The sequence below is a fragment of the Drosophila yakuba genome, chromosome 2R (assembly GCF_016746365.2).
Source record: "Drosophila yakuba strain Tai18E2 chromosome 2R, Prin_Dyak_Tai18E2_2.1, whole genome shotgun sequence".
NCBI classification, from domain to species: domain Eukaryota; kingdom Metazoa; phylum Arthropoda; class Insecta; order Diptera; family Drosophilidae; genus Drosophila; species Drosophila yakuba.
Window position 1 is genome coordinate 2345642 of NC_052528.2, and position 19146 is coordinate 2364787.

Genomic DNA, 19146 nt, shown 5'->3' on the forward strand with positions numbered 1-19146 from the left:
AAATAAACCGCCAGTGTTACTGTTTAGTTTGATTTATTGGTTAATTTCCGACACTTAATATTAATTAGTTCGACACCGATGCGTACGTTATCTTGTAGATCAAAAATGTGACTGACTTAAGCTTTGGCTGTACTCACGCCATACGATTAAACTAGCATAAGACGTAAGCAAGTTACAGTTAGAAGAAGTTAGAAGTTTGGAAAAGTACTGGGCGAGCTCGCGGACAATTACATTGATTCCGCTGCAGCTGCAGACAAAGATAAAGGGTGACTTGTTCGCGCGGTGTCTCGTTCCCAAACATACCGGCCCCCCTGAACGGTTGTTCAGCAGAGAGGCAGTACAGCGATTTTGGCAATTGGGCGTTTGTATAATCCGTGAGCAGTCTTCACTGTAACGACTCGGACCTTGTTGTCGATTCCTGCGTGCACTGCGGTGATGCGGCCGAGAATCCATTTAGAGGGCGGTAGATTGGGCTCCTTGAGTACTACCAGTGTGTCGATCCTCAGATTCTCGGTTTCCAGATGCCACTTTGTCCGCTCATGAAGAGATGTCAGGTATTCCATATGCCACCTCTTCCAAAAGCCTTGAACCATGGCTTGCAGCTGGTTCCACCTCTCCAATCGATTGACTTGCATATCCAGACGACAGGGTTCAGGCAATGCTGTATACGGAGATCCAGTCAAAAAATGAGCAGACGTCAGTGGATCCAAAGAATTATCCCCAGTTGGGCACAGCGGGCGTGAATTCAGGTTAGCTTCAATTCGGGTCAGGACAGTAGAGAGCTCCTCAAACGTTAAAGCCTTTGATCCAAGTATCCGTTTCATATGGAGTTTAATTGAGCGAACTCCAGCTTCCCACATCCCTCCAAAATGGGGAGCAGACGGGGGTATAAAGTGCCAAGAAATCCCTTCATTGGCAAAGAATCCTGCTAGTTCCTCATCTTTGGCTTGTTGAATGGCCAGACGTCTCATGTCATCCAAAGTTCGCTTGCCTCCATGAAATGTAGTTCCGTTGTCCGAATACAGGTCAGTAGGCTTCGCTCGGCGGGCAATGAATCGTTGAAAGGCTGCGATGAAAGCCTGTGTAGCTAGCTCACTAACAACCTCGATGTGAAGTGCCTTTGTAGTGAGGCACACGAAAATAGAAAACCATGCCTTTCCGATGCGTGGAGTTCTTCCTTTTGATTCCTTGATTGCGATCGTAGCGTAGTCCAGCCCTGTGTGTTGAAAGCAGCGGCTAGCTTGAACTCGAGGAATTGGTAGCTCTCCCATGATCTGGTTGCTTGTGCCCTTTCGTTGAAGAAAACAGGATTTGCATTGGAAGACTGCCTTTCTGACGAGATTGCGGGCTCACAGAATCCAGTACTGTTGACGAAGATTGGTGAACGTTGCATCAACTCCAGTGTGCAGATAGGAGACATGACAATGTCGAACCAGCAGTCCAGCTAGTGGTGTATCTTTAGGTATCAGAATCGGGGGCTTGGCGTTGTAGTTAAGTGTAGATTGCTCGATTCTCCCACCGACTCGCATTACTTCATAATCATCCAGAAACGGAGAACACCGGATAAGATGCGATTTAGCGTTAAGCTGGCGTCGTTTCTCTAGCTGCGCATATTCTCTGGCAAAGGATTTTTGTTGCACATGTCGAATAAGTCGGCGTTGTGCGTCCAGCAACTCTTCAGACGTAAGGAATGGTGCCGAATTCCTATGATGAGATCGAAGAGTGTGAATAAAGCGATGACAGTAGCTAGATACCCTTATAAGACGCGTCCAGGTTGAGAATTTGTGGATGAGTAACTCGTGTATACTTTCATCAGAAAAGTTATGTAGAGTCGTGGGCTTTATGGCTCGTTCTTCGGTGTTGACATCGAAACTTGAAGATACGCTGAACTTGCTTGTAGAAGGTGGCCACACAGAGGTGGGTGTGGCCAGCCAGGACGGACCTTTCCACCACAGTCGATGCTCCAGAAGCTTTGACGGATGAAGTCCTCGGGAAGCACAATCAGCAGGATTGTCTTCCGTGCGAACATGGTTCCAGCAGCTACGGGGAAAGTCGCTCAATATCTCAGAAGTTCGGTTGCAGACGTAGGTGTTCCACCGTCGAGGGGGAGCTGAAAGCCAGTGTAGCACAATTTCTGAATCTGTCCAGCAGCTCGTGCTGAAAAGAGGAATTGTTAGTGATGTTTTGACAATAGACAGCAATCGAGATAGAAGTAACGCAGCGTTTAGCTCCAAACGTGGAATTGATACGGGCTTGATCGGGGCCACCCGTGTTTTGGCGGCAACCAGAGTTACTTGAAAGCTGCATCCAACTGCAACTCGAGCGTAAACTACCGCACCGTAGGCGTGCGAGGATGCGTCGGCGAATCCGTGTAGTTGAACATCTCGAAATGGTGACGCAATATACCGTGGTACTTGGCATTGCGTAAGTGCTGGCAAATCCTCTACTAAGGCTCTCCAGCGCGTACGTAGACTTTCAGGAATGGGGTCGTCCCACTGCAGGACACTTGTCCAGCTTTCTTGGAAGATTAGGTTGAGTAGAACTGTGACCGGCGCTACCAGTCCAAGCGGATCATAAATTCTTGATAGCTGAGACAAGAGTTCTCTTTTCGTCGGAGAAATGGTCGCATCGCATCCCTTTAGGTTGAGATACAGAACGTCCTTCCCAGGGTTCCATTGGATGCCAAGAACTTTGACAGGTGAATCCGCAGCTGATTTGTTGAGGAGCTGGATAGGTTCAAAACATATATCTTCCTCTGGTAATGATTTCAGAAGACGCCAACTATTAGAACTCCATTTGCGTAGCTTGAATTTTCCCTTATCCAAGAGGGCTATAAGCTCGTCCTTGAGAATCATAAGCTCCTCGAATGTGTTGGCGGCTGTAGGGATATCGTCCACATAGGCATCGTGCAGAAGAGCGTGAGCTGCTGCAGGGTATTCATGGCCATGATCGTCGGCAAGTTGCTTTAGAACTCGAACAGCCAGAAATGGTGACGGTGCCAATCCGTAGGTAACCGTCAGCAGGCGAAAATGAAGCAGAGGTTCATTCTCAGTCTTGCGCCAAACAATGCGCTGAAAATTGGTGTGTGGCTTAAAGATTCTAATGCCTCGAAACATCTTTTCAACATCTGCGCATAAAACATATTGGTGCTGCCGGAAGCGTAGACAAACGCCAAGAAGATCGCGTTGAATCGGTGGACCAATATGTAGTCTGTCATTGAGCGATACTCCAGAGCTGTCCTTTCCTGATCCATCAAAAAATACACGACATTTGGTAGTCAGACTGTCCAGTTTGATGACAGCGTGGTGCGGCAAATAGAAGCAGGTGTCTGGGGACTCCTCAACCTGAGCCGAGGTCAGTTGTTCCATATGTCCACGTTGCAAGCAGTCGTCCAGGAAGGCTTCGTACTGCTGCTTCAATTCTGGATACCGACGAAATTTGCGTTCCAGCGAGAGGAAGCGATAGATGGCCTGTGGCAAGGTCGAATCAATAGGCGGTGCCTTCTCCTTGAAGGGATACTCGACGACGTACACCCCGTCCGTTGAGCGCTTGTGTGTGGCAGCAAAATGACGCTCTGTGGGATCGCTGGCGTCCAGGAGAGCCTGGTTAGGCTGAATGCTGTCCATCTCCATGAATGAACGAACCATCGTGTCTAGGTCCGCGTGATGAGTAACCGCAGAAGTAGGGTGATCATTGAATGCAGAGTAAGAGCCTGCAAGAATCCAACCAAATACAGTATTGAGAGCGATAGGAATGTCGTTACCAAAGTGTTTCCGATCTCCTGTGTATAGAGACCAAAGTTGATCCGATCCAACAATAACATCGATTGCTCCAGGTGTGCAGAACGTTGGGTCTGCCAAAGGAAGCTCGCAGATCTGCCTCCACGTAGAGGATGAGGTGTCAATAACTTGGGCAGAAAGTGATGACGTCAGCGAGTTGAGAATGAACGAGACCAATTCGACAGTTTGGCCCGAATGACGAGAGCGCAGCTTGATATGTGCGCGTCCTCGGGTAACGCCCGCGCTGTTGGCGGCGAGACCGAGAATAGAAATCCGTGCGTGCGTTCGACGCACGCCTATTCGCTGAACAAATGATTCCGATGCCAAGGTTATTGTAGATCCAGTGTCCAGGAGCAGCCTGCAGGTTGTAGTGTTTCCCCAGGCGTCGATGACGTCAGCAAGGATGGTTGGCAACAGAGTCTGAGAACCAGCCGCCGGAATATTCTCCAGAGTATGATGCGTAAAGTTGTTTTCCGCGGGAGTCTCGCTTCCCAAGCGATGACCTTCTCGAGCTAGCGGTTGATTGTGGCCAATTGTAGATCCGGCATGTGGGACTGCTGGTCGATCGCGGCTGCCAACACTTGCCGTGTCAATGTTGTTGCCATTTTGAATTGGCTGCGACGAGCCATGAACAAAAGTATGATGCTTGCGGCGGCAGATCCGACAAGTATTCCTCGATATACAGTTGCCCACCATATGAGCCGGGCTGAGGCAATTGAAACAGAGCTTTCTTGATTTGAGGAAGTCTCGGCGAGATGCAATGTCGAGTGCGATGAATTGAGGACACTTAAACAGTTGGTGATTCTGCTGGCACGATGTGCACTTCCGCTCTTCCCGTCTTGGATGCGTGTCTGCGTGGTGCGTGGTAGCTGCGCGTCAAGCTTGGGTTGATTGAGTTAAGTTAAAAGCCTCCAACGTATCGCAGCGTGATGTGGGAAATTTCAGGAATCGATTGATGGTCACACCTTTTTCCTCGGATTCTGCGCACTGAGCCCAGGCTTGGCGGGTATCGCTATCTAATTTTGAAAGTAAAATGAAGATTAGCCAGGGATCCCTCTCTTCGCAATGAAGAGCTCGTGGACCACGAATAACTTCGTCTGCACCATCGGCAATTTTCCGCACTGTGCCGATATTTGAATTTATAGCACTCGGAAGGCTCATGAAACTGTTTAAGAACGATCGAATAATTAGCGATTGTGTGTTATATCGCTGTTCCACGCATCCCGATAGTTGTCATTAGTAACTGGAATATGTTTAACTAATGCCAGCGCGTCTCCGGCAAGGTACGATTTTAAATAATGAAATCATTGGCAATCCGTCAGGCTCGAATTGGAAGCAATCGATCCAATAAACATGTCCGAAAAATGTTTCCAGTCCTCATAATTTCCAGAAAAAGTCGGAAGTTTAATTCGCTCGAACTGAAAATCGACATGACTTCTCTGGGATGTGTCTGCGGCTTGAACTGTGGCATCAACACATTTTGAGGTGACATCCCGTCTCAACTCCTCCAAAGTATTGCTGATAATAGCGTGTGTAGCATAATGTTTGTCCTCATATGCGTCAAAATCCTCGTCAGGGTCCTCCCAATCGGCTTCCGATTTAAATGCATACAGCTCTTCCGAGAGCCGTACGAACCGCAAATAATTTTCCTGTAGTTGCGCCAGACGGACAACTATTGTTTGCACTGAATGAATGTCATTAACAAATTTTAAGGCATTATTATGCGCACGAGTAATTTGGCTTTTGCAGAAGCCCCGTTGCTGAATCACACTCCGCATGGTGGTCGAAAGAAGGGAACGATTCTATACGATGTAGGAATCTATAGATCACCGTTTGCCAAAAGGCCAATAATCAAAATCAAATGCCCGAAAGAAACGCAGTTCCGGTAATCCGGCTCTCGAAGGACCAATTTTTTATGTTCATAAATAAACCGCCAGTGTTACTGTTTAGTTTGATTTATTGGTTAATTTCCGACACTTAATATTAAATAGTACGACACCGATGCGTACGTTTTCTTGTAGATCAAAAATGTGACTGACTTAAGCTTTGGCTGTACTCACGCCATACGATTAAACTAGCATAAGACGTAAACAAGTTACAGTTAGAAGAAGTTAGAAGTTTGGAAAAGTACTGGGCAAGCTCGCGGACAATTACATTGATTCCGCTGCAGCTGCAGACAAATGCAAATGTAAATGTAAACAAAGATAAAGGGTGACTTGTTCGCGCGGTGTCTCGTTCCCAAACAATGTCTAAACACATCTTTAGACATAATAAAATCATGGGAGCAGCACTAACCATGGTACAGTTTTAATCTTTAAAGCGATTCTTTCCAGATTGGATTTTATTTATAACGATAAAAATCCAATCCAAATTCTCGAATCAGAATTAAGCATCATTAGGCAGGGACGCATGACCATTACAGAATTCTACAACGAAGAAAACAAGAAAATTACATTACTGATAAATAAAACCATAATGACATATGGAAAAGACGAAAAGGCGAAATAACCAAAGAAACGAATAAAACAATTAGGAGCAACGCTCTTAGAATTTTTATATCCGTTACACGTAGAGTAAAAGATTCGTTGAAAAGTAGGTAACAGGCAGAAGGAAGCGTTTCCGACCATATAAAGTATATATATTCTTGATCAGGATCAATAGCCGAGTCGATTTGGCCATGTCCGTCTGTCCGTCCGTCTTTCCGTCTGTCCGTCCGTCTGTCTGTCCGTATGAACGTCGAGATCTCAGGATCTACAAAAGCTAAAAAAGTTAAAATTAAGCATACAGACTCCACGGACATAGACGCAGCGCAAGTTTGTCGAATCATGCTGCCCCGCCCACTCTAACGCCCACAAACCGCCCAAAACTGCCACGCCCACACTTTTGAAAATTTTTTTTATATTTTTTCATTTTTGTATTGGTGTTGTAAATTTCTATCGATTTGTCAAAAAACGTTTTGCCACGCCCACAAACCGCCCAAAACTGCCACGCCCACACTTTTGAAATATGTTTTTATATTTTTTCATTTTTGTATTGGTGTTGTAAATTTCTATCGATTTGTCAAAAAAGTTTTTGCCACAAACCGCCCAAAGCTGCCACGCCCACACTTTTGAAAAATGTTTTAATATTTTTTTATTTTTGTATTAGTCTTGTAAATTTCTATCGATTTGGCAAAAAACTTTTTGCCATGCCCTCTCTAACGCCCACAAACCGCCAAAAACTGTCAGTGCTGAAGACTCTCCTTCGCACTTCTACTAGCTGAGTAACGGGTATCAGATAGTCGGGGAACTCGACTATAGCGTTCTCTCTTGTTATTTCTGGATTGAACGGTTCAAACACAGAAACACTATTTTCTCAAAACCCACCAGACTTGCCCAATGCTTTGGCAAAGTGTCAGGAATTAAAGTCTAACAACTTTCGATACCACTTTGCAAATAGATATTATGGATTTAGGAATGTAAATAAAAGTCAGGGAAATTCCAGACAGAATAATAATAACAGAATAAATAATAATTGGAATAATTTTTTTTTGAACTTATTGCGTTATTTATTGGATCTTCTCTTATTATGAGACTAACAATAATTATTCAAATCTTATTATATAAATTAGTTTAAGTACAATATTAAATAGTTGTATTAGTTAGAGACGGCCCTAGAATTTCTTTGCTGGGCTGGAAATTCTTTGCGCTTTAGTCTGCTGTGACTACATACACGCGTGAGCGACTTCGCGAGAGGATTTTCGTGTGCGGCGAGCTTTGCTTGATGTTTACTCTTTCTCATCTGGATTTCCTCGTTGACGAGGTTTATGTTGAGGTCTCTATGGATGCTTTCGCTGCGTACCATGGTGCCCCAGTGATAGTTCGCAGAATCGCTGACTGAGCTCGCTGTATAATTTCAATGTTGGCTTTGGACGCGTTTCCCCAAAATTCACAGCCGTATGTCCAAATGGGTTTCAGCACGGTATTGTAGAGAAGTATTCCAGACTAAGCGGAGAGTTGCAATTAATAAGCCAGTGGAGATTGCCTGCTTTAAGCTTCATATGAGTCCTTTTAGATTCTATATGTCGCCGTCAGGTGAGGCGTCTATCTAGGTGAACCCCGAGATATGTTACTACATCTGATTGTGGGATGAGTGTATTGTTTAGGGTACATGGTGGGCAGGTTTGTCTATTCAGTGTGAATATTACATGTCTGCTTTTGGTCTCGTTTATCTTAATGCGCCAGTCCGCAAACCATCTTTCCACTGTTTTAAGATGACAGTCAAGTTTTTCTGTTGCCTTTGATGGGCATTTGGATCGGCTGAGTATTGCGGTATCGTCAGCAAACGAAGAGGTTGTGAGCTGATAGTTTGTAGGCATGTCTGCTGTATATAAAATGTAAAGAACGGGGCCCAGCACACTTCCTTGGGGAACTCCAGCATTGATGACGCGGTCGTGTGAAGTCAAACTGTTACACCTGATTGAGAACACTCTTTTCAAGAGATAAGATTCGAACACTTTGTGGGTATTCTGGGGAAGCAGTTTTGTTATCTTGCACATTAGTCCTTCCAGCCAGACTCGGTCAAATGCTTGTGCGACATCTAAGAATATTGCTGAGCAGTATTCCCGGTGCTCAAAAGCAGTACGAATTTCGTTTGTGATGCGATTGACCTGTTTGATCGTTCCATGATTTTTGCGAAAACTAAATTGATGGGATGGTATTGTGTTTCGCATTCTTAAGTAGGGAGGCTAGGTGTTTTAAGAATGCCTTTTCAAACAGTTTCGAGAGACACGATAGGAGACTGATTGGTCTGTAGGATGAGGGTTGCGTTTTGTCTTTGCCTGGTTTGGGAATCATCACTATGACCGCCTTTTTCCACCTTTGGGGATAGTATCCAAGTTTCGTAATAGCGTTAAAGAGATTGCATAAGGTCAGAACCGCACACGGTGGGAGTTCTATGGTCATTTTTGGTGTCACCAAGTCGTGTCCAGGTGATTTTTTGGGCTCAAGATCTTTTATTATAGATGCTATCTCACGTTGACTAAATGTTATTGGATTTATTGGTGGCTGGATTTTAATTGCTACAGGTAGGACAAATGAGTTGCTAGCAGTATTTGGTTGGAATACGCCTTGAAGGTGATCGGCGAATGCACTTGCTCTATCTTGTTCGCTGCGTATCCAGCTTCCTGAGGGGCCTCGCAGTGGAACGACTGTTTCTGCTGGTGGCTGAATATTTTTGTGTGCTTTCCACAAAGGGTTCTTCTTGCTGGTGGGCGATAGTTGTTCGATATATAGATGCTGGGCGTTTGCTCCCTCAAGCTTAAGTGCCCTGGTTAGTCTACGTGTTGCTATTTTTAGCTGTTCCTTAGCCTTTGGGGATCTGTGATTCTGCCATTCTCTTCTTAGTCTTCGTTTTTCAAGTACTAGCTATTCGATTTCGCGAGTTGTCTTGGTATGATTTGTCATTTTGTGTGTGTCTGGAGGGGTAGAGGCCTTGGCTGCAGCAACAAGATTTTCCTCCATCGATTCGGTCAGGCGGTCAATATCCTCATGGGTAGACACTGTTTGAGTTGGTACCATGTGAGTACAAATATATTTCGTGTACCTTGCCCAGTTGGTCCTGTTGCCTGTCAGCCTGTAGGTGTGCTCAGTTGTATGTGGTCGATGCCTGTGAGCAAGTACAACTGGTGAGTAATCTGATGATAGTTCTGCAAGTGACTCAGCCGTAATATTATTTCTAGGGATTTTTCTTATTATTGCGAAGTTAATGAGATCCGGGAGCTTATTTGGATCTGCTGGCCAGTATGTAGGCCTACCCGGAGTGACATAATCAAGCTTATTTTGAGACTTAATGAGCGCGTTGTAAAGTTGTTTACCCTTTGGGCTTAAAAGGCGTGAACCCCAGTGCGTGTGCTTGGCATTGTAGTCACCAGCCGCTATAAATCGCTCACCGAGTGAGTTGAAAAATTCCAAGAATTGGTCCTCAGAAACTGCAAAACGAGGTGGGCAGTAGACTGCGGCCAGAGTGACGGGGCCGATGCTAGATTGCATCCTTATGGAAGTGGATTGCAGGTAGTCCGTCTCAGTTCTATTATGAAGGTGGTGTTTGATGCGACCTCAGATAAGTATGCCAGTGCCGCCATGGGCTTTTCTGTCCGGATGGTTAGGGGCGTAGAATAGGTGTCCTGGAACACGGAAGTTGTGCTTGTCTGTTAGATGTGTCTCGGAGAGGAGCATGACGACAATATTTTTTTCGGATAGGAACTGGGCAAGTGAAACGCCATTCGCGTTCCACGTAGATATTTGAAGTGGAGACATTATGTTGATTTTGATGACACGAGAAGCTGTATCAGCATATTTTGGTTTCGCATAAGCTCTTGCTTTGTGGTTTGCATGAATGTCAAAAATTCTTTTAGGGTTTGCTGGAGTGAGATCATCATCGTTTCAATGCCAGTTGATATATGCTGCGTTTGATCGTTCGAAGTAGTTATTTCCTGTTCTTCCCGCGTAGTAGTTGCCTTTTGTGTTATTGAATTCACGCTTTTTATTCCCGATCTTAAGGCAGTAGCGAAGGAAACGCTAGGATTGGTACGATGTGTAGGAAGGGGTGCCGTGTAAGAGGGGCCCGATTGTGGCGGAGTGTGACGGATGTGTGTAGCCTGAGCTCGTGTTGATTAAGACGGTTCTTTAGTTCCTTATATACTACACAGCCACGCCAATTCGCTGTGTGACCTCCACCGCAGTTGCTGCACATTTTAACAGAGCTGTCTTCCTTGTTCTTATGACAGTTCGCTGTGCAGTGGGCTTCACTACAGACTACGCAGATAGAGTTCAGTGTACAGTAAGCCTTAGTGTGGCCATATTCTTGGCAGTTAGTGCACTGCACTGGGCGGTTGCGCTTGTGTGGCTCTTCTACTGTGATACGCCGATGCAATAGGAGCTGTAACTTGTAGATTGGGTGAACTTCATTTTTTTTAGTACCTGGCTCTCTGGCTCCAACTCGATTTTGAACATTGGTTGTGGTTCCTTATTTTTGTTAAGTATGTTTTTGCATTAAAGTTCTTTTCCTTGAGCGCTTCTACGATTTCAGTGGTCGAAACAGTTGCCTCAATCCCTTTGAGAACAACCTGTAGGCCCCTTGCGCTTTTTAGTTGGTATGTATAAAAGTTTTTTCCTGCATCGTCCAGGAATTTGGTTAGGATACGATGGCTAGCCTCGGTGTAAGTTTGAACTTTTGATTCATTAATGTTCCCTTTTCTTAGGGAGATTATGTAGAACGAGTTTTCACCTATTAATGTCGCTATTTTGTTCACTAAGTCACTTGAGCTTTTTTCGCGAATGTATATTGGAGGAGGCTTAACCTTCTTAGGTTCCTCTTTGGATGGCTTTGCCGTTTGTACACTTTCATCAGTAGAATTTGCCAGAAGCTCAAATCTGTTGGTGTTTGCTGGCGTTTTATTAGTGACATCGTCTCGTGTAATTTTTGCCTTATTTTCGGATTGTTGATTTTTATTATTTTGAGGGCAGAGTTTTCTTTTAATTGTTATGTAGCGATCCATTCCATTCTGTATGGTCGACCCGGCGTTCTTGTTTATGTTTTGGTTTTCTGATTTAACCAGAATAATAACTGGCCGCAAAACGGGAACTTTGGGCAACATAATCATAAAGTATCATAATCGTCCGAATAAAAATTACTATCGTTTGAGTTGTAACAGAGGGTATAATAATAACAGACCGAATTATAATAATTTTGCATAAAGAAATAATTATAATCAAAACCAAGCACAAACAGTTGAATCACAAATCTTATTAAAATGGGAAGCAACTGGGACAGTAAGTCAGCCGGCCTAGAAAGGTATGAGAATAAATAATATTTATGAGGAACATTTTTTAATGCAAAGTCCTACAGAGGAATACCTCATATAACAAGAATATAGAGAAATACAAAAAAACAACTAAAAATATTATAAAAATAAAAAAGAATTACCAATTTACAAGAGAGTTTCTACAATTCATGGTTACTCAATTATAAAATATTACCTCATACTTACCTCACGCCGTCGTTGAATTTTCCGACAAAGAAAAAATTCATAATCTAATAAAATTTTAATATTAATTAATAGATTTCGATAATAAAATTATGAATAAAATTGAAAAGGATTATTCTAAAACAAATATGCAAATCCCTTTTCGAACCGATATTTGACGAGAAATAAATACTGACAATGACAGGGCAATTTATAGCAAACAATATCCATATGCTATGTCAGTCTCAGATTTCTTTAATAATGAAATCGATAGAATGTTAAAGGATCAAATTATAAGACCTAGTAGAAGCCCCTATAATTCACCAGTCTTAGAAGTACCCAAAAAGGGTCAAAACGAAGATGGAACTCTAAAACATCGACTACTTATTGACTATAAAAAATTAAACGCAAGCACAATACCGGACAGATACCCGATCCAAGACCCGTCTGTTGTATTATCTAACTTAGGAAAGTCAAAATATATGTCAACAATTGATTTGGAATCAGAATTCCACCAAATCTTAATGAAAGAATCAGATATTGAATTTGAATTTTTACGAATGCCATTTGGGTTAACAAACGCCCCTAGAATATTTCAAAGAGCAATGAACAATGAGCAATATATTAAGAGAACAAGTTGGAAAAACTTGTCATGTTTATATTATATTATATGTTTATATAAAATCTTTTTAATTACAATTAAACAACATTATACCGATCTAATTCAAATAATTAATATTTTACAACAAGCAAATATGAAAATTTCATATTCATTTCTTAGTTATATTGTTTCCCACAATGTAATTAAAACGGATCCTGAAAAAATGTTTACAATTGTGAAGTTTCCGATTCCACAAAACATTGGAGAGCTTCGAAGTTTCCTAGGCCTCACTGGATATTATCGAAAATTTGTCCAAAACTATGCGAAAATTGCCAAACCAAATACTTAGGAGGAGATAAATGATCTAGTGTCTAGACTACAAGGCCCTGCTCTACACATAGGATCCAGGATCCTACGAACTATTACTGGGGCACCATGGTATATTCGAAACCAAAACATTCTAGGAGAATGTCAACAAAAATTCAGTTAGATAAACAAGCTGTAAAAGATTTTAACGAACTTAACGATAATTTAATAGCACAAGTGGAATTAGTTCAACCAGATTATAACAAAAAATTCACTTTGACAACAGACGCATCAGATGTAGCTATCGGAGCAGTACTATCAAAGGATAATGAACCAATTACTTTCATATCTAAAACTTTAAGTAAAACGGAAAGAATTGTTAGCAATAGTTTGGGCTCTTAAAATCTCTAAAATTATTTATAATCGGAATAGAAATACAAACAGACCATCAATCTTTATATTTTACAATCTCGGATAAAAACCCGAACGTAGAAATGAAAAGATGGTATTCTTTCATAGAAAGTTTCACCCCAAAGATAATATATAAGCCCGGAATCTCGAATAAAATTAAATAACCTTACAGACAGCGATATTGAACAATCAAGCTCAGATCAAAATACACAGCATTCTGCCGAAAGTAGTTTTGAAAATGTAATACAAGAGACCCGTAAACCGTTAAACCAGTTTCAACAACAACTGTTATTAACAACGGGGAGGTATACAATACATGAGTCATTGAAAGTTATTGACAAGACACGACATATAATCGATAATTAAGCGAATATCTACAACCAAACATAACGGTAGGAATTCATTTCACTTTAGAACATCTTTACCTCTGCTCAATTTAAATCCTTTGCACAGATGTGGTTAACCTCTACATTTCGCACACCCCAGACACAGTACCTCGAACGGACCAATTAAAAGGGCACATTCAACATTAACAGAATTAGCTCGCTGCATAAAGAAGAATTTAATCTCATTGGCTCATTGGCGAAGGACAGTTTTTGGCGGTTTGTGGGCGTTAGAGTGGGCGTGGCCAAAAGTTTTTTGGCGAATAGATAGAAATTTACAAGACTAATACAAAAATGAAAAAATATTAAAACATTTTTCAAAAGTGTGGGCTTGGCAGTTTTGGGCGGTTTGTGGGCGTTAGAGTGGGCGTGGCAAAAAGTTTTTTGGCAAATCGATAGAAATTTACAAGACCAATACAAAAATGAAAAAATATTAAAACATTTTTCAAAAATGTGGGCGTCGCAGTTTTGGGCGGTTTGTGGGCGTTAGAGTGGGCGTGGTAACATGAATCGACAAACTTGCGCTGCGTCTATGTCCCTGAAGTCTGTATGCCTAATCTCAACTTTCTAGCTTTTGTAGTTCCTGAGATCTCGACGTTCATACGGACGGACAGACGGACAGACGGACAGACGGACGGACGGACAGACGGACAGACGGACAGACGGACAGACGGACGGACAGACGGACATGGCCAGATCGACTCCGCTATTAATCCTGATCAAGAATATATATACTTTATATGGTCGAAAACGCTTCCTTCTGCCTGTTACATACTTTTCAACGAATCTAGTATACCCTTTTACTCTACGAGTAACGGGTATAACAACAGAGAACGCTATAGTCGAGTTCCCAGTCTCTCTAATACCCGTTACTCAGCTAGTAGAAGTGCGAAGGAGAGTCTTCAACACTGACAGTTTTTGGCGATTTGTGGGCGTTAGAGTAGGCGTGGCAAAAAGTGGAAGTGGAAACATGAATCGACAAACTTGCGCTGCGTCTATGTCTCTGGAGTCTTAATCTGAACTTTCTAGCTTTTGTAGTTCCTGAGATCTCAGCGTTCATACGGACGGACAGACGGACGGACAGACGGACATGGCCGACTATTGATCCTGATCAAGAATATATATATATGGTCGGAACCCTTCCTTCTGCCTGTTACATATTTTTCAACGAATCTAGTATACCCTTTTACTCTACGAGTAACGGGTATAAAATTAACAAACAATGTATTATCAATTCCAAATTGTTTAAAGAAATAGAATCTCTTTGTGATGATTTTAAACATGTATTTCATTGTATTGACCAAGATTTACCATTAAGAATACATCGCCTAAAACTTTTAACATTTGACCTGCAAAATTTAATCGATACTATCACATTGGCTAAAATTGATGTCTTTAATACTAAAATTTTAAACCATGGAGACATATAAGAAATATTAAGTCACGAACCAATACCTGTAATCATTGCAGACCCAATGGATTATCTTTGTGTTCAAAATCGTACTACATAAAAACTCTTAGAAATGTATGTAAAATACCCCATAGTTTATAACAGATGCGACATATACTATGCTAGAGCCATTTCCAAAAGCGTTGGAAAACTAGTAATAAGCAATCAAGTCGAAAATGCGACAATACATATTATGAAATGTCTGACATTTAAGATCGAACTTTTTAACAATTACCGTACCATAAGTAAGGGAAAAACCTGTTTTACTAAATTATTTAATGGAGAAAAATCCACTTGTAAGAAAATAAGGGAAAAAATTAATTGATATCATCCAAGACGGTGCCATTTTTATAAATGGTTACAACATTGTTAACAACTCCCACTTAAACGGGTCATTTTTAATAACATTTAACGGTACAACCACAATAAGCAGCATTTCATATACCAATTTAGTAAGTAAAATTCTGGAATACATAACTACAAACCATTTTACAGATTATGAAATTTTCGATTACATTCTGTCTAATAACTCGGAACTTTTTCTAGATAATGTAAACATTTTAAATCCCTTCATTAAAATAAGAAATACAAAGATATCACTTTCTTTTATATTATTAATTTTTATAATTTTGTATTTGATTACTACATTAATATTAAAATTCAGATATTTTATATTTGTAACCAAACAAAAACGGCCAGAACTAGAAAAACCAATTAATGAGGAAGTATTTCTAACAAAATTAAATGAGCGTTTAAACGAAATTCGTAATGGGAGAGTTATTAAACCCGTAAACATAGCACTCTGTCTCATTTTATAAACAAATTTTAAATTTCAATCTAGGAGGCATTTCCTTTGTCTTTGTTTTTGTCATTGCCTTTGCCAGCGCTTAGCTACCCGCTAAGATAAACAATCAAACTCCAAAAAAACACAGCTTCCGCTTGGAGACCAAACCATGGTCAACTTATTGCGCTTCAATCAAACTGCATCGGTCAGCATAATTGAATTTCACAACGCAGAGAAATAATTTCGGCATCAAGCTTTTATTCTAACCATAATTGAAAGTTCAAGAAGTTTCAAAAGAAAAGCTTCTGGCCGATGTTGATTGCATCAGGAATTAGAATGGAGAAGCAGACTGTTTCGAGATCGGATCGAGAACGATCTAAGATAAAATCCGATAATAGTGTCTTGTAATATTGTATAAGTTTAAAAAGTTTATCAGCAATAAATTTACTAAAATATTAAAATTTATTTAAATAATTTTTTAACAACAATTTTAATTTGCACGTGTGTTGGTTCAATAACAACAAAAAACAAGAGAGAACGCTATAGTCGAGCTCCCCGACTATCTGATACTCGTTACTCAGCTAGTGGAAGGTAGAAGAAGAGTCTTAAACAACGTTTTTGGCGGTTTGTAGGCGTAAGAGTGGGCGTGGCAAAAAGTTTTTTGGCAAATCGATAGAAATTTACAAGACCAATACAAAAATGAAAAAATATCAAAACATTTTTCCAAAGTGTGGGCGTAGCAGCTTTGGGCGGTTTGTGGGCGTTAGAGTGGGCGTGGCAAAAAGTTTTTTGGTAAATCGATAGAAATTTTTAAGACTAATACAAAAATGAAAAAATATCAAAACATTTTTCAAAAGTGTGGGCGTGGCAGTTTTGGGCGGTTTGTGGGCGTGGCAACATGAATCGACAAACTTGCGCTGCGTCTATGCCTCTGGAGTCAGTATGCTTAATCTCAACTTTCTAGCTTTTGTAGTTCCTGAGATCACAGCCTTTTACTCTACGAGTAACGGGTATAATTAGATAAAATCAAATTAATTCCCAGTTTCTACCTGAATCAGTCTCAGTTTAAAATTGCTGCATTATGCATTAGTTAAGTTAGTAATTAAATTTTATTTTTGCTTATGAAATAAAACGAAAAATCTGAAATAAAAATAAAAACCTGCGGAAGGAAAAAAAAGTGAAGTGAAACATAACAAACAAAATAAATAAATAAGTAAATATAAGCCCCCCCAAAATAAAATGAATTAAATAAAATGTGTGCGCTGAATATCGGTTAACACAAAACAACAACAAGAGTAGCAGCAAAACATACAATAATTTTTTACACCCTCCACCCCCCACCCACCCCGTTCAAAGATCTTTTGGCGTTTCGTTTGCCTTGCTCCCAAATTTCGTTTCCCGATAAGGGGTTTTCTTTTAAGGGGTTTTCTTTAAATAAACTCCAATAACGTAATTCGCGAGCTGATCGCGAGCTTATTCAGAGATTCAGCACCAGTGCAGGTGCATTGCTCTTCTTCTTGTACAGAGCTTTCGCTACACTGAGAGACGAAACTGTTAAAATTAATAAAGTTAACTAATAATAAAAATAAATTCAGTTGCATAAGTTAATTAATAACAATTACTACTTTATGAGTAATTAAAATTAGAGTTTAAGGATAAATTAAATATTTAAAAAATTCCTTAGTCCCAGCGGTTTTGGCAGTGTATGCCCATAATTATAGCAAATATTTCCTCGTTATAGGAAAGCAGTTTTATTATGATGGATTGCACTGACTGAAATTGGTTGTTGTAATTTTTAAATCCTTGTTTTTCTTTGGAAGTGAACTTCATTTTTCCAGTTCATTGAGCATCTTTTATAACGAAAACTAAATGTTAATATTATAAAATTATTTTTGAATATTTCTATATAAATTAAAATTCTTAGAAATAATTTAGGTATGCACGCTTATATTTAATTTTCCTTTTTTTTATTACATTTTAGTTATTTTCTATGAATTTACTTCACCTTCTAATTTTCCACAGCAGAGTTTTTATTTCGTATGCATATAATATAAAAATAAATAAAAATGAATATATTAACATTATAAGAAACTTAATAATTGAAAAAACTGAAAACTTAAAATGAAGGAGAGTCTTCAACACTGACAGTTTTTGGCGGTTTGTGGGCGTTGCAGTCGGCGTAGCACGCCAGAATAGCCAATACAAAACTGTGGCACGTTACGAGCGAGCCCCCAATACACACCCAAATAAGGAAGAAGAAATGGATGTGGATAGGGCACGCTCTAAGGAGAAACCCTAGTGGTATAGTAAGGATGGCACTGGACTGGAACCTCCAAGGAAGCAGGAAGGTAGGAAGGCCAAGGGCAACATGGAGAAGAACCACTCAACAAGAACTTGCCCAAATAAACATCACATGAGAAAACGCTAAACAGACAGCACAAAAGAGAGTTAAATGGAAGGCTCTCGTAAAAGCCCTAAGTTCCCGAGAGGAATAGCAAAGAAATAAAAAAAAAAACTGATCCTAAAGGATGTCCGATGTAAGGTAATTTTAACTTCTTAGAGACGTTGATTTCCTGATGATGAATGAACGTGTCATAAAAGGGCATAGTGGATATATTCTACGCTTTTATGCTGTTACAGACATCACCCGTACGGAAAGTCAATGTAACAGTTACAATTGAAGAAAGGTTATATGTGGATAAAATCTACAGCCTTGTCATTGTAAGGACCTAGTAATGCTGTGCAAACTTCAGTTAGTAATTGGGGACCGGGTTTTTAGGTGAAGAAAGTCTACGACCTAGGTAGCTTAATAATAATGCTGAAATAGCACAGTACTCTCTCTTCTTCTTTCTATTTTCCTTTATTTTCAGGCATGTTAAAAGTAATGGTTCCCAGTATAATAATTACACAAATTTTTTATTTTCGATATATCGTTATTTTGAGTTTTCTCGAATTTATATTATCGCTATATTGAGTTATTAGTATATTATAAGTTGATATATATTAAAGTGAAGTGGATACATTATCACAATGCCAGTGAGCCATATTTTATTTTTTTACCCGAGTCCCACGGCCACACCTCCCGCCCAACCGACCGAGGGGCGCTGCCGTGTATTGTACGACTCGAATTGCGGGAAGATAGACGCGATATAGAAGACAGTAAAGGACGAGGAAATATATGTATACTAGTAAGATCTAAGAATTTGTTAAATACGTTAGTATTGATCGCTTTAAGAACGGTAGAAAGTCAGAATTAGAGATAATAGAATAGAATCTATTATAGTCAGAATATAATACTCTGTGGGGATCATGAAACTCACAGTTAGATCTACATTGAGTATTGGCCTGGCTTTATTGACAAAAGACGAAATATGGTCTGAAAATTTAAGTTTTGGGTCCAGAAGAACACCAATATCATCAACATGTG

The 19146-nt window shown here is 40.5% G+C and overlaps 1 protein-coding gene across 1 annotated transcript; it reads right to left on the reverse strand.

The window, feature by feature from the left end:
- Positions 1-323: 323 nt before the first annotated feature.
- On the reverse strand, positions 324-1271 carry LOC122319549. Its single transcript, XM_043206931.1, has one exon. The coding sequence runs from the start codon at positions 1269-1271 to the stop codon at positions 324-326; it is 948 nt and encodes a 315-aa protein (XP_043062866.1).
- Positions 1272-19146: the final 17875 nt, after the last annotated feature.